Here is a 16,349-nt window from a genome sequence, read left to right on the forward strand (position 1 = left end):
TATTTTAGTCCTTTAGAAGAAACTGCCTCCCAGTATTTTAAAGAAAGAAAAATATATGTACAAAAATTAGGGTAAATACGATGGGGGATAGAATATGATTGTAAAGACGAATATTATAAAAGATTTTATAAAAGGAATTGATAAGAAGTTGGTTGAAAAAAGAAAGAAAAGAAATTTTAAAAAGGGGGAGGGGAGAGGATGTGATCAGGTAGGAGCCTAGAACAAATCCATACACTAGAGATTCAGGGTATATTTTGGTCTGTTAGAAGAAACTGTATCCCAGAATTTTAAGGAGAGAAGAACTGATATATATATATATATACCAAAAATAAGGTTAACTACAATGAAGGGATAGACTATGACTCTAAAAATGAAAAATAAAAATATTTTTTTTAAAAAAGGGATTGATAAGATGCTGAAAAAGGGAAAAAGAAAAATTCCAAAAAAATAGGAAAAGAAGAAAAAGAAATTAAAGAAATTAACTTCGAAAAACTAAAGAATCATGGGAAAAAAGCCATGAATTCTATGTTCTGTATTCCCTTAGTGCTGGAGTTCTGCCATTCTCATTGATCAGTAAGCTTGGTCTTGGCTGGCTGTTCTTGCTGATCTTCTGGGGGAGGGGCCTGTTGCGGTGGTTCTCAAATGTCTTTGCAGAGGCAGAATTGCCCCGCCCTTCCCCGGGGGCAGGCTGAGTAATCTGGTCAGGTTTGCTCTCGGGAGCTTTTGTTCCTTGCAAGCTTTCCATACAGCTTTGGAGGATGGGAGTCAAAATGGCGGCCTCCCAGTATCCACCCCAGAGGAGCCGAGACCTCTGGGCCTCACTCCTCAGTGAGCCCACCAGAAAAGCAGTCAGTCACTCCTGTCTCCCTGGTCTCCGGCCACACTCTGTGCTCACCCGGCCTGTGACTGAGCATTTCTATCTCTGGCACCCGATTCGGTGTGGAGTCTTCAAACCCAGCAGATCCCTGCGGTGCGCTCCCGCACCACCTCTCCCAGAAGAGGAAGGGGATTCTCCCCGGATCTGCCACTTGTTTGGTCTCTGCTGGAAGAGCGGTGGCCCGACTGTGCGGGGGATCACGGTTTATGGCAACCCTGAGCTGCGAGCCCACTCCTCAGCTCCATCTCTGCAGCCGGCTTCCCCGCTCCGATACCTGGGAGCTCTGCCGCACTTAGGCACCCCTGGTCTTTCTGTGACCCTGAGGGTCCTGAGACCACATTGTCTCAGCGAGGGTTCCACCCCCTGCCTAGCCACTGTAGCGACCTCCGTCATCGGAGCCGACTTCTAAAAGTTACGATTTTGTGCTCTGCAGCTCTATCACTTGCCAGTAGGGGATGACGGAGGCCCCCTCCCCCGCCGTCTATCCACCCGAATATCGCCTTGGATTCACTTCTGCGCACGTCCTACCTTCCAGAAAGTGTTCGCTTTTCTTTTCAGAGAGTTGCTGCTATTCTTTTCTTTGATCTCCTGTTGAATTTGTAGGTGTTCAGAATGGTTTGATCCCTATTTAGCTGAATTCCTGGGACCAAAGGAAATTTAGGTCTCCTACTACTCTGCCATCTTGCTCCTCCCTCTAGTCACTTTAATTCTTGAGTATAGCACGTGGACAAATGAAAAGATGTTATAGTTTTGTCAAGTGTTTTATTCATTGAAACTAGAGCTGGTCACGTAGGGGGTTGGATGACCATTTGTTGGAAATGTCAAAGAAAGGATTCTTGAAAGAATAATAGGTAGTTAAACCTACTGATCCCAAAAGTCCATGTGCGTTCATAGTTCTGTGAGTTTTACTTCAAAGGGAGGTCAGTTAGACATGGCCTGCAGACTATGCCACAAAAGATAGTGAAGTGGATAATAAGTTTTCAGTCTTTGCTAAAGAGATTGAATTTATAGAGCCTTTTCTGACAATATCAACATTTTTAGGAATATCAAAATATAGAAATAGTTTTGTCTTATTATTGATAAGTCAAGTGATAGCACAGAAAACTGATAGTGGATAGAAGAAAGCTAGCTCTGAGGGAAATGGGAAAAGAAAGAACAGTTAGAACATCAGTGTGAATTGCCTGGGTTTAGAATATCATCAGTTGTCCTTAAAATACTTCAGTAACCTCAGTAGAGTATTTATTAATCTCAACAACAGTGAGAATACAGCAGCAGTCTGTAGGTCTTTGTATCCATAGAAGGAACATCCAAACACACCTCAGTAGCTTCTGAGTGTATATAGATCTGCATGGTCATTGATGAAATGATCTTTCCAGTGTTGAATTTGAGTCTTTGAAAAACTTTAAGTCACTTATTCAACAAATTTGGGGAGTTTAAAGATGATTATAAGCATGTTTTGCAGGCTCCCGAAATTGTCAGTTTATTGAGGGAGGCTGGTGAAAAACAATTATATCACTGCTTGATATATATATATTTAAAACTGTGATATACACAATATGCTCTGGGAACATTCTGCTTTGGGAAATCATTAAGGGAAGGAGACTAAGTCTTGAAGGATAAATTTTGAAGGATAGGAAGTATAGGTGGTAGGTACCTAGCCAACAGTACATACAGGCAAGTATCCTCACCTAGGGACTTGACAGGAAGGTTGCTTTCTAGTAACTAAGCTTTAAAATCATCAAATGTTGTTCAGAGCCAGGATGTTAATTTTTCAGAAAGATTCCTAGATGAGAGTAAGACTCTGTGAAGATATCAGTATCTCTAAAGAGATGCCTTATCAGTCAGGAGGGAGAGTTTGGACAGAAACAATGTGAACAAAGGAGAAAGTTAGGGAGATGTACTTCAGTCTCCATCCAAACACTGCCCAGGAGAATGGAACACTTGTTACTGTGGTTTGTTAATCCCTGATGTGTCAATGGACACACCAGGCTGCCATTAGCGTGATGCCATTTACACATTGTTTCATAAAACAAACTCCCCTCGCTCCAGTTTCCTATTCATTAAGCAACATTCTGATTATAATTTGCCTTCCCATCCAGATTGGTCTGCAGGGAGAAAATGTACTGGTTATGCTGACACGAACATTCTGATCCATATGGCAGTTATGGTTCTCATTGTAAACTGATGTAGTTAATTGAGTGCCATTCTAGTTTGTACATTAGTCTCTTGTGAGCTTAATGTTACTCTTTTGCTGAAAGAGGACTCCACTCAGGGTACCAAAGGGGAAAGAAGATCCAGTTCCTAAGTTTACCAAGCTGAGATTCAGACCGGAAGGATATAGTCATCAAGATAAACGCTGTCTCTTAGCTACCAGCCCCATTTTCAAATAGTGCAGTTTCAGGCAATGTTGTACACATCAGATGTGATTGGAGAGACATATGAAGGCATATTTGAGAAGCTGCAAGTAGTTGACATGACAGAGTGGGAAGGAGGTGGAAGCTGGAGGGAAGGATAGAAGACAGTTTGTGAAAGGGCTCTCTTCTTTTGGGCAGAGGGTGTTTCGTTCATTTTTTAAAGTAATTTGAGTTGAAAGGAAATATCTTGTGTAATTCTGCTAAAATGCTACCTTTCCTTTCATGATTAACTTTAATTGAGTGGATGGATTTCTTTATTATTTTAATTTCAAGGGTAGGTAAAGAATGATCAGATTACTGTGTAATGAGTGAAATCATAGCTAGCCAGCCATTGTGACTTTTGGGGCCATTGTTTATAATTCTAGTGATTCTGTTACTTTCTTTCAGGTCTGTGCTACACCACTAGAATTTCTCTAGTAATGAAATTGTGCAATCATGATTGAGACTGACTTTGCCTAGAGGGGGGCCCCAAGTCTTTGTAATCTCTTAAAGGATTCTTAGAAACCTCTTTTCATTAAATATATTTGCTTACTTGAGACGTACCTCCCTCTTGCTTTTATCAAATTTACATGACTCAAAGCATTTATGCAGTATGACTGCGTTTGAAAACTTAGACTTTTTAAAACCTATGTTTTGATGAGATAAGTTAGTAATAGGTATTTTTTTCTGAAATGAAGAAACTAACATAATCTTATTTTATATTTTACTTTTGCTAGTGTTTCACTAATATTTATTGAAAGCTCAAAGTCTGTTCGTGGCATCAGCTTTTACCCTCCAGTCCATTAATGGCATTATGTTATTAAAATGTAAAGGATTTTTTAACTTCATTTTCGTTTGGTTACAGAATTACTTTAATTTTCTTTGCCAAGTATCCACTCACTCAGTTCCTTCAGTGCCCTTTTTCCGAATTCTCTGTAACTTGACCTCAGTTGATGAGTGGGCAAAACGTTTTATTTTAGTGAAGTAAGGAGATTGACAGGGTCAGATCTGTTTTCTACTGCACTCCTTTGTGTTGGTTGTACAGATATTACAAGTGTTTCTTGCCTTTACTTAATAATTAACTTCTGTTCTTTTTATCGATGTTTTAGGAAAAGCATATAAGCAATGAGGAAGAGCACTTAAGGAGGATGGAAGAGGCCAGATTGCAGCTCAAGGATCAACTTCTTTGCCTGGAGACTGAACAGGAATCCATTCTTGGTGTCATAGGAAAGGAAATTGATGCAGCTTGTAAAACCTTCTCCAGGGACTCAATGGAGAAATTGAAAGTAATTATGAGTTCTCATTGTGCCTTTCAGTTAGTTTCCTAATATATAATTATAATAAGATTTTAATGCATAGTTACATGGTAGTCACATTTTTATTCTGGAAAGTTTTATGAAACAAAATAACATCTTGCATTGTTTAGAACGGGATACTGTATCTATTGCACGGTCCTGGGAGAGAAAGTGTACCATTAATTCATTGAATTGCCTCTATCTCACTCTGTAAAAGAAAATGTCTTATGAGAGAGGCAGTAGTTCTGACGGAAAAAGTATCCTTGGAGTCAAGAGGCCTGGGTTTTCGTTATCACAGGCCATTTTTGTTGTTGTTAGTGTATTAATGGCTAATATCTATTGAGTACTAATTATATAGGTACTGTGGTAGCTACGGTGTAGGATTCTCTCCCTTAACGCCTAAAACTACCCTGTCCTTTAGGTACTCTGATTAAATTCATTTTAGACAAGAGAAAGCAAGACTTGGGGAGATTAAGTAACTTGCCTCTGGCCATGTATCTAGTTAAATGCTAAAACCAGGACTTTAGACCTTGGTAATCTAACTCTGGAGCTTAAACACATGACCCCTATGCTATTTGCCTTCCCTGTTCAGACAGATTATACTCAAGTGAGTTTTTCTATCTTTAAAACAGAATATTGCTATCCAATTTATAGTTCTAATGAAATGAGAAATAAAAACAGAATTGATCAGGAATGTTTTTAATTCCTTGAAGGCAAGCACCTCCTTCAGTCTAGGTTTTGTAGTACTGCTATGTTGCATTGCATTGCTTCGGTACAGTGGGACCATAACACTTAGCCATCATTTACCCTGTATTTATTTCATGTGATGAGATGACAGGACTCAAATTTTAGTGTTATGCCTAAGGGCTACTTAGTTTTTAATACTTTTCAGGTGTTTCTTCTTTTTATTTTGTCATTTATGTTTTTCCTCATATAAAATGATCTTCTCTTTTTGTTTTTCATGCTGCTTTCTCCTCTTTTTTTCCTGCTCTTCTTTCTTTCTTATTCTTTTCTTTTTTTTTTTTAATGTGGTGTTTTAAAGAAAATAGAACTATATTACTACTCTTGCAGTGCAAGGTATCTTAGGATTCACCTTTAACAGAAATATCTCAATGAGTAGAATTTGGTGAAGGTGATGGAATTTCTACAATGTATTCCTATCTACATTTTTAAAAAGGCTCAGATGTCATTTTGAGAGGACTGTGAGCCAAATATGAGAAGTAACTGGCTTTAGAGGAAAAACTCAGTTTTGTTTTAGGACCTGTTATAATGATGGTTTATTCTTTTTCCTGTCTGCTGCTGCTTTTTTTATTTAAGACTTGTCATGTTTACTTATATTTAAAGGACGTGTGGCCTTAAGATCGTAATTTCATCTAAAAGAAGCATATATTAACAATGAAATCTTTATTCTACATTTAAGTATTTGCCTCAGGATGGCTTATTTTCAATCAGATAGAGACGTAGAAATGGTATCATTTGGATCATGCTATAAGATATATAAACTTTGTTATATAAACTTTGTTATGGGCAGTTACAGGCTAAAATATAGTGGGTAGATAGCAGATTGCTTAAATATTTTATTTCTTTTTGAGGCACAAATTATTCTTCCAACATATTACAAAAAGCACCCTATTTTATAATAGGCTTTCAGGAATGCAGTGACTTTGGTAATGGGTTTTTACACCTCTTCCCCTAGAGAAAGACATTCAATCCAAGTGATGGGTGGAAAGTAAATCTAAAAGAATGGAAATTCTATTAAGGTTTTTTGTTGTTGTTGTTTTGTTTAGAGTACACTTTTTTCATTGTAGGTCTCTTTCTATTAGTAACTTCTGTTGTTAACCTTCCTATAAACTTGGGGGAAAAAAATGAATACCGAAGAATGTAACATTTGCTCTCACCTCAAATAAACCACCCAAGGTGTTGTTAAAACAAAATTGATTCTATGCTTTATAGTTCAGAGATCTAAGGGAGAGTGGTGGTCCTTATAAAATGTTTTAAAAAATGGAATAATTACAATTATTCTTTGTCATTTGTTGATTTTGATATATTGCTGATGAAAGTTTTTAGCCATTTTATGTAGAGAGTGACAGCTATGATATGAATTGGATAATAGATATGTAAGGAATGAGCCTGAGAAAAGTCCCTTGGGAGTATTGATATTATTTCTAATTACCTTTTTCTTTCTCCAGCTACCATATTTATTACTTATTCCACTTTAGTAAATGCATGTAGTGTTTGAAAACTTAAGGACAAACACTTAATGAGTCACCACTATTATAAAACAATTAGGAAAGTGTCTGAATTAAAGTTACATCATTTTCACAGACCAATCTTTGATAATCGAAGAGCTTTTCGCATAACACTTGGTCTGAGTATTCACTCATTTGTAGAGCTTAATAAAGAGGATAGGCTTGGATCAAGACAGATGTAGGCTCAAATTGCATCTCTCCAAATTGCTGATGTATGACCTTGGACAAGTTATGTAATTTCTCTTCTAAGAATGCATGTTCCATTTATAAGTTGGCTTATTTTGAGGATAAAGTAGAATAAGATAACATAAGGTGCATATTATGGAGTGAAATATCTTGCACTTAGTGAATACTCAACTAATGCTAGCTAACATTATTATGTAGTGTCCTTTTTTTTGGTCATATATTCATATATATTTGTATATGTATATATATCTTTTAACTTTTTTAAAAAAGTATTTTAGGGAGGGAGAGAGAGAGAGAGGATGAGAACAAGTGGTAGGGGAGGGGCAGGGGGAGAAGCAGACTCCCTGCAGAACAGGGAGCAGACATGGGGCTCTATCCCAGGACTCTGGGATCATGACCTGAGCCAAAGGCAGATGCCTAACTGACTGAGCCACCCAGGCGCCCCTGTTTCTTTTAACTTTTTATGACAAATTGTTGTTACAGTGCTCTTGTCACAAGAGACCTTGAAGTCTCTTTCCTGATGATGACATCTTTATATGCAATTAGTAGTAATAATAGTGTTCTATGCGCCAGACATTGTGCTAACCCTCATTTTATTTAATTTATACTTTGGCCTTATGAGGCAGTTTGTCTACTTTATAGATGATAATCTGCAGCTTAGAGAAATTAAGTCACACCACTTGTAAGTGGACAAGGCTGTTCTCTTAAACACTAAACTATATATAAATTTGTAAAAAAAAATCACAAAATATGAACATTACTTATACACCTATCAAATTATTTTAGACTTTAATCTTGAACACTCGATCTTAGGTCACTGAAGTTTTAATTGAAAACTATCACACAGATGAATGGAAAAGAACAATAAAAACATATCAATCAGTGACAATCATTGACAAATAGATGCTTACAAAAAGCAGAATTTAAAGAGGAAGAAAACACTATGAACTAGAGGCAAGATTTCACTGAAGTCAGGGAGGCATGAGAGTTGGTGAGATTTGGATGGTGAGAAAAGTGGAGGAGAAAAAAGTTGGATATAAGAATATAGCACTCTTGTTTATGGCATATGGTCAGCATCATGTATTCATCATGTGTCTAAATGAATTACCTAGTGATATTCCTTGGGGGAGTGATGTGCACACACATCAGGAAGTATGGAAATATTTGAGAATAGAAATAGACATCTCTTGCAAAGGGATAGGGTATTTTTAAGCAGGAAGTTTCTAGAGAGGAGACCTGTAAAAATATCACACGTAGCACCTGTTTCAAAGAAAATAGGAACTGAGAAAAAATTTTGTGTTTGCAATCATAAAGTCAGTGACAATCTTTGAGCACCGTTTTATTAGTAATAAGGCAGAACCAGATGGCAAAGGATTTTATAAATGAGTTGGTGTGAGGAAATCAAGGCAGCTGATATAGACAACCTAATTATTGTAGGGTTTTGTTACCATCATGAAATATAAAGCAATGTTTGCACAAAGTCATGTTGATTAGTTTCTGTCAGTTCTACACAACCATTAATGAGACAAAATGGCCCTCATAGTATGAAATTAAAGAAGGATAAATGAGACAAAGAATTAAGTTTCGTGTAATTACATCTAACCCACTGTGAAATATATTATGTGAAACAAGACTGAGGCAAAGAAACAAAAATGAAGTACACTGGTTTAATTGAGGCTGCTTGCCAGAAATCCTTGGAATCAGCCTTCAGAGATTCTAGCAATGGTAACACTTGGGAGTTGATTCCTGTCTCTGTATTTGTGCTAAATATTTACTGTCAGTGCATACATATATACATACATACATGTGTACTTAAGTAGACATACTAGATAAATGGTGGTTTGGAATTGGTTGGGTACTTGATATGAACTTTTTTCTTTTTAAACCTTTAAATTTAGGGACTAAACTTTTGGATATTATGGTGAAGAATTTCACTTATGTAAATTTATTTCAGAAAAAATTCTACTTCTAATAGACTATTTCCTTTTGTAGGTTTTCTCATCTAGTCCTGATATTAACTATGACCCACATCGCTGGTTAGCAGAAAGCAAGGTAATTTATCTTTAAGTCCTAAAATTACCATAATATTTATGACTTTCAAGGTGTCCTATTTGGGCCAGCCATACATTTTGTTATAGAACAGAACATACGGAGCTGTTTTGAGGAAGATATCATTGTCATGCATTTAAGAAACCTCCATGTTCCTTTAATTTAACATTTAAAAAATTAGCTTAACTATATAGGACTATAGTTCACAGAATGGGAAAATAAAGGAAGGTAAAACTGTTGAAATATCAAAACTAGATTGTCAGACAAATTCTTCTGCCTTTTCCTTGGGATGGGCAATGTCTCGGGAAGTGTATAAAGGTCCAGGCAGATATAACCAACCTTTATTTACACATAGATACTTAATATATTTTAGTTCCTGGAGGTAAGCTCAAAGCCTACCAAATCTCTGTGTGGCTCAAACAAATCCCTTCATTTCTCTGGATATCTTGTTTCTTCACCTGCAAAATGGGAAGGGTAAACTTTATGTTCTGAAGATAACTTTCTTGCTTCGTGGTTCTTTGGTGATTTAAATTTAAAGGGCAGGTAAGCAAATCTAAGTAAAATCGAACAATTTGCTAATTTTAGCAGGAAGATTCCTCTGCACTGTGGGATGATCACCAGCTATTCTCATATATCAGATGAACTTGGAAATTCCTTAATTAAAATATATAGAAAATTATGACCATATAAGATGTAGGTGTCTATCCAAGTATTGACACTTAAGCATTTGTATTCCTTCTTAAACTAGTTTTTTCAGCTTTGAGATGCTAAAGTGAAAAATCTTCTATCCCATTTAAATTCTATAAGAAAACCAACTGTACTATAAACCTGAACAATTGTGGTCCAACTTAGGATTTTATTGTAAGAAAGAACTCTTAAGTTTGTCCCGTATCATAATTTAAAAATACGAGAAAAGTGAGGTTTTTAGAAAAGGTATGTGACTTTTCCAGTGCCGTATAAAGAATGGGAAAATGGATTGCATGTTAGACTCACAATTAATATTCTTACCATTGTGTGTATTACTGTCTAAAGTTTTCATTCAGCCAAGATTTATTGACTGCATACTGTTTTTGTGTATAGACATGAGGGGTATAAGTGTTAGCAAGCCATGGAAATTAATAAGGAAAATGGAAATGTATACAAATTTTTAAAATCCTTAAGGTGTGTTATATTGTTATAAAAATATATAAACATTGACAAGGAAACACAAGAGGAAGAACTGACTGTGACATCTGTGCTAGGAGATAAGAGGGTATGGTGCTACCAGCATGTTACAGAAGGTTTCTGCAAAAATGTATTGAAACTTGATCATACAAAAAATATGCAGAAGTTCTCTAGTTGGCTAATTATAGGTATAATAATGGCAAGAAGTTAAGAATATCTGAGTGAACACAGATAATGCCCTGAGCTTGATGAGTAAGGTACAGGTGGGAGGTGGTGGGGAAAGACAGGGTTCACCTTTGAAGGCCAGCTGTGCATTAAAGAAACCTCTTTAAAAAAATCTTAATAAGAAACGAATAGCGTTATGGTTGACTATTGAAATTTACACAACCTTGTTAAATTTTCCTCCTATGTTAAGTACAGCGATGCTGTTCATTCCTAACCATTTCGATAAAACCAAATGCAAACTTGTATTTATGCCACCTGCATAGGAAATTTAGAAATACATGTTTTGCTGTCTCAGAAATTTTGGGCTAGAAACTTTTGTTGTTCATTAATAAAGCATTTCTCTTTTTTCTTTTTCCCAACTCCTCAATTGTGACAACAAGAGCAGTGTACTTGGAATTTTCTTTTAAGTTAAAATCTTTATCATTTCTGAACAGAAAGCTTTCACTGCTGTTGTTCAGTTAAATTGTGAGAGCCAGAGATGACTCTTAATCATAGCTCTTTAATTTGGGAGCTGGTGAGCAGTTTTCCCTTATCATTTAATGGGATTGAACTTGTGATCAGACGAGTTTTAATACTGCATGAGACAAGTGTTCCTCTATAGTGTGAAAGGGTCATGATAAGCAATACCACACTGACCAACTGACTAAGGAGGAATTTAATCTATTTGCTAGAAAGATGGTTTAGGTTATTGATGGGCTACAATACTGTAATTCCCGTGAACTATGACTGGACAGCTCTATAAGTATTGAAGATAAGATCTGAAATCAGAGAACAAAAACTATATGGAAAGTAGAATTGCTATTCAGCTAGTCCATGCTGACATTTTGCAGTATTAGAAGGACCTCTCAGGGCATTTAGTAATTGTTTTCATAAATCTGCCAAATGAATTTCTTCTGTTAGTGTTAACAGAAGAACTAGAAGGATTGAACTGGAAGAACTGGATAGAACTGAAAGAACTAGAGGATTGGGTGAGGATAGTGTCAGTGTTGCTTTGTTGGCATTGGTCACATAATATAAATACGAAGTCCAGCTAAGAGTTGGGCCAGGCTCATAGATAAAATAAGCAAAGAATGGTAAGAACAATACATTAAAGGGAGGAAGAGAATTGAGATAGTCATTAAGGAATACTAGGCAAGCAGTTCCCATAGATCAGGGATTTGTTTTTGTCATAAATCCCAACAAGGCATTTGGAGGCCAAATTTATTCAGTTTAACAGAGAATTTTCTGAGTAGCTACCATGTCCCACACACTATATTACATGCTGTGGGCATAATAATGAATTTGGCATGATCTTTCCTCTTGAGGAATATTTTTTTCTCTAAAAAAGCCGACACATATATAATTTCAATATTATCTATAAGAGCTGTGATACAGGGGTGCCTGGGTGGCTCAGGCGGTTAAGTGTCTGCCTTCAGCTCAGGTCGTGATCACAGGGTCCTGGGATTGAGCCCCACATCGGGCTCCCTGCTTAGTGGGGAGTCTGCTTCTCCTTCTCCCTCTCTCTCTCTCCCCAGCTTGTACTCTCTCTCTCAAATAAATAAATAAAATCTTTAGGAAAAAAAAAAAGAGCTGTGATACAGGTGTGCAGAAGCTGTCATGGGGTCTGATATCTCAGATGAATATTAAAGCTGGCCAGATAAAGAGGAAAGACCATGTGTGCAGAGTAAACAATTGTAGGAATGGTACGGAAGAGAAACAGCATGATGAATACAAAGAAACCCCAAGTGATTTGGCAGTACTACAGTATGAAAGTGTGAGACAGAGAATGGCAGGGATGAGGCTCTAGAAAGAGGTAGAGAATAGGTCCACCAAGAAGAGCATTGTATGCCATTTAAAAAGGTTAAGTTCAGTTCTACATTTAGGGGGGAACCACAAAGGAGATTTGAACAGGATACTGATTTACTCATTCATATTTCAGAAGCATTACTCTGATAGCGATGTGAAAGGTGGATTAGAGCTGGGAAGACCAAAGACAAGGGAGACCAGTTAAGAGGTCTTTGGATGAGACCAACATCTCTGGGGTGAAAATCCATAAACTAAGGAAATCGTAGAGATTCAGAGGAAGGGACAGACTGAAGTAATGTTTTGGTGACAATACACAAGAGATGCTTAATGTTATGTCAGACGGAGTGATAGAGAAGGGGATGTCTAGGATTTTCAAGACAAACTAGAAGATACTCTCTCAAAGTTTGGTTTCTGAATAGGTGGGCATACAGAGTCCTAGTTAGGCTAACTAGAAGAAGTATTGGAAGAGTTGTCAGCCTGCAATTGATATTTAGAAAGTCCTATTTGGACAGAAAGCCCCAAAGAGAAGCTGGGTCAGAGGCAGAGATGAGAGTTTAGGTTCAAATCATGAAAAGAAACAAGAAGTAGCAAAGACGTTCCTTCCCAGAAAATGTGGACAAATTTCAAATCTAGAGCAGGCAGGCACTCTCAGGATGGAATGACAATAATAGAGAGTATCACTGTTGATCCCAGATCTTAAGGTATCATTTTGTGATACAAATAAAAGAAAAGCTGGTGTCGAACTGCTCTTTAGCACAAGGCAGGATCCTGAGTGCTCTGTTGTTTACAGAACACATTTAATTTGGGAAGTCCAGTATCTATTAATTCCTCAAGATACAAAAAGGTAAATTTATATGCCTCTTTGGCTGTAAAGATCTCTTCCTTCTTCACCTTTATCCCATTTATTCTCCTCTCTTTTTTTTTAATGTGCAAGCTTCATGAGGGAAGACCTGTGTCTAACCTGTTCCTCATTACATCTTGAGCACGTACCATAATACCTACCTAAATGATCAATAAAAATTTTTTTATTTTTTTTATTTTTTAAAGATTTTATTTATTTATTTGAGAGAGAGAATGAGATAGAGAGCACGAGAGGGGGGAGGGTCAGAGGGAGAAGCAGACTCCCTGCCGAGCAGGGAGCCCGATGCGGGACTCGATCCCGGGACTCCAGGATCATGACCTGAGCCGAAGGCAGTCGCTCAACCAACTGAGCCACCCAGGCGCCCAATAAAAATGTTTTTAAAAAAGAGTAATTATATTAGGAATACTACATTTGTCTACTCAAATTACTTCCTCAGTTTGAATATCACCAAAGAATAAATAGCAAGCAGTTTAGATTTCAGTAAATTTATTAACTCTCAAATATTGTTTCATTTGATCAGAACTGTAAACTTTAAAGATTACATAGATAAGAAATACACTTCTAAATTAGTTGGGGATTTTCCTTTATTACTCCATTTGGTATCATCCCGAGGGCTCATACTTTTAATGGTATAATGTGTTCTAGGTGTTGCCTTTCCTTGCCATTTTTGGAATATTGTAACTGAAGTAGCTTTGGAGATCACGTAGTTGAACTTTGAGAAGGCTCTGGGAATTGTGAGATTTACCTGAGGACCTAAAGCTAATTAGTTACTGAGAAGGGTTTAGAACCTGGGTCTCTGAATTCTGTGTCAGTGTTTCTTTCCATTGGCTGTGTAATCTACATTTGAATATAAATCTTACTTTTATGCATATTGTCTTTTTAGTGGTACAGACTTTTTACAACAGTCATTGTGTGAGAAGTATTAGACCCAGTGTATTTAATTCTTATTGAAGGATATGAATAATCATCTAGTATTTTATTCTTCCAGTGTAGACCTCAAAATGAGATACAAAACTCAGGTATCTTGATTCATTTGTTGGAAAGATACTTTAGATTGTGTGCATGGAACACATTCAGTTTAACTGAAAAAAAAAGTATTTTGTATTTTTAAATATGTACTTTTATTATGGAGATATTTTTTCTTTCTTCTTGAATTGTATTCATAACTATGTAGAAAAATGGAGAATATTATTAAAAGAATTATATTTTGAGGTTGCTTCGGGTTTGAATTTCGTACTTCTGGTTTAATTTTTGTTTTGGTGGCCTGGCACATTCTTAAGAATGCCATTCTCTTCTTTACCTTTGGTTCTTCTATAAACATTTCCTCTCAAAATTGTTTTTTGAGTTTTGGCAAAGGAAGTATAGTAGTTAAAAACAGCAAAATTATGGGCTTTAATATAATTGCTAACTCTATCAGCTATAATCTTTTTATTCAAATTTTCTGTTTCTCTAGGTTTTAGCTTTGAGTCATTCCTTAATGATTTTAGTATAATATTACACTAAATCTCGCTAGGGGATTCTTATAGATTAAAAAGATCATTTTGATGGTTTTACTAGATACTTATTCCCACCTAATTGCAAGCTGTCAACTCTGAAGGTAAAAAGTGCCTTATTTAGAAATGCTTTCTCTATTTTAGTTTATTTAGCGGTACTTGATGTAGTTAAATAAATGAGCCTATTATGTAATCTTTAAGATGCTCTTGTGAGTGGTTAATAGAATGGTGTTTGCACTGTGATTAATAGCTTTGTCAGCTAATTATTATTTGGAATTGGTAAAGTTATTCCTATACTGTATTCCAAGCTGTTTCTCTAAGACAATGAAAGATGTTGGGTGTTTCTCTAACAAACACTGATTCTCCTAATTGACTATTGGTTGATTAAATTTCCATAAGTTGATATTTTGTTTTGTAGGATTAATAATATATTCTGCTTACATATTCCATTCATAACAAGCATTTAACTATAACCTATTTTTAACTTTTATATGGTGATGGACTAAAGGCTTTATAGGAATAAACTGAAGCCATAGGTCATATATAAGTCTGCTTGGGCCACCATAATAAAATACCACAAACTGGGAGGCTTAAACAACAGATATTTATTTTCTCACAGTTCTGGAGCCTAGATGTCCAAGGTCTAGGTGCCAGGGTCAGTTTTTGGTGAGGCCTCTTCCTGGCTTGTAGATGGCCACTTTCATGTGGGGGGAGGGGCATTTGGGGGGTTGGGAATATTCCTGGAAGGATTGGGAGTGTCAGGAGACACACTGTCTCTTCCTCTTATAAGGACTCCAGTCCTATAGGATTAGGGCCCCTCTGTGGTAGTAACCTCATTTAACTTTTATTGCTTACCTCCCTAAAGGCACTATCTCCAGATACAGTCACACTGAGGATTAAGACTTCAACATACAAACCTGAGGGGGACACAGTTAGTCCATAACACATTATCAAACCTTATTAATGCTTTGTTTCAGAGATTATTTTGTGTTATTACTCTTTTGCTTTTACCAGAACCAGTGGGATTATTGTTAGGACAAAACAAATTACTTGTTTCTTTATTATCAACCCTTAGCAGTGGTACTGAGCACAGGCCAAAGATTGAGATGGAGTAAGTAGGAAATCTTTGAGAAAAGGGAAATGTGCAGTTATTTTCTAAATTTGCATTTAAATCACTGGGCAGGAGCAGATTAAACTGGGTGATTGAAACTGGTTATCCCCAGGGACTCACTTCGTTTGGACCACATTGGTTTTAAAAAATAGAATTGGTAATGAACATTTAGAAAAAATTATTCAATTGTATAATTATAGCATGGAATTTGTTTTCCTTTTGAGGTATCAGAAGATCTGATAACATTAGGGTTTCATTCTTATGTGATAGGAAACTGTTGGAGCTGAGAAGAACCATGGACATGATCACATTAGAAGGGGCATCCTTCTAGCCCTTCTTATTGGTTGTATTTTTCTAATCCAGATCAGTGGTATTTAGGTCCTAAATGCGTTATTTTTGAATGACCATTATACTTTCTTAATATAGTGATACTAAAAAAAATCTTGGATATTTTTGTTTTCAAGATATTTTATTTTTCTGTTTTATTGCTTAAATGCAAGGCACTACCACTTTGCAAGAACTCCACAGCATCTAATTTTTCATTTAATTGCATGTGTCCTGTCCTCATTATGTGCAGAATGCTGTATTAATTGTAGTGTGTTTGCTCACATACAAACATGAACACACATCCATTCCCAAGGTGCTTTAAATTGAAGAATA

At 36.4% G+C, this 16,349-nt stretch overlaps 1 protein-coding gene across 12 annotated transcripts in view; it reads left to right on the forward strand.

The window, feature by feature from the left end:
* CEP128 (centrosomal protein 128) overlaps nt 1–16,349 on the forward strand; it is a 393,596-nt gene that overhangs the window by 152,291 nt on the left and 224,956 nt on the right. For all 12 annotated transcript variants that reach the window (XR_003516054.2, XR_003516053.2, XM_027572708.2 and 9 more), the window contains 2 exons: nt 4,380–4,556; nt 8,993–9,052. Coding sequence is in view for 10 of the 12 variants with exons in the window: in XM_027572708.2 (XP_027428509.2) it covers nt 4,380–4,556; nt 8,993–9,052 (237 nt within the window). In the remaining 2 variants the exon portion in view is untranslated. The remainder of the gene's footprint in view (nt 1–4,379; nt 4,557–8,992; nt 9,053–16,349) is intronic.

This window comes from Zalophus californianus, chromosome 6 (genome assembly GCF_009762305.2).
Source record: "Zalophus californianus isolate mZalCal1 chromosome 6, mZalCal1.pri.v2, whole genome shotgun sequence".
In the NCBI taxonomy this organism is placed as follows: domain Eukaryota; kingdom Metazoa; phylum Chordata; class Mammalia; order Carnivora; family Otariidae; genus Zalophus; species Zalophus californianus.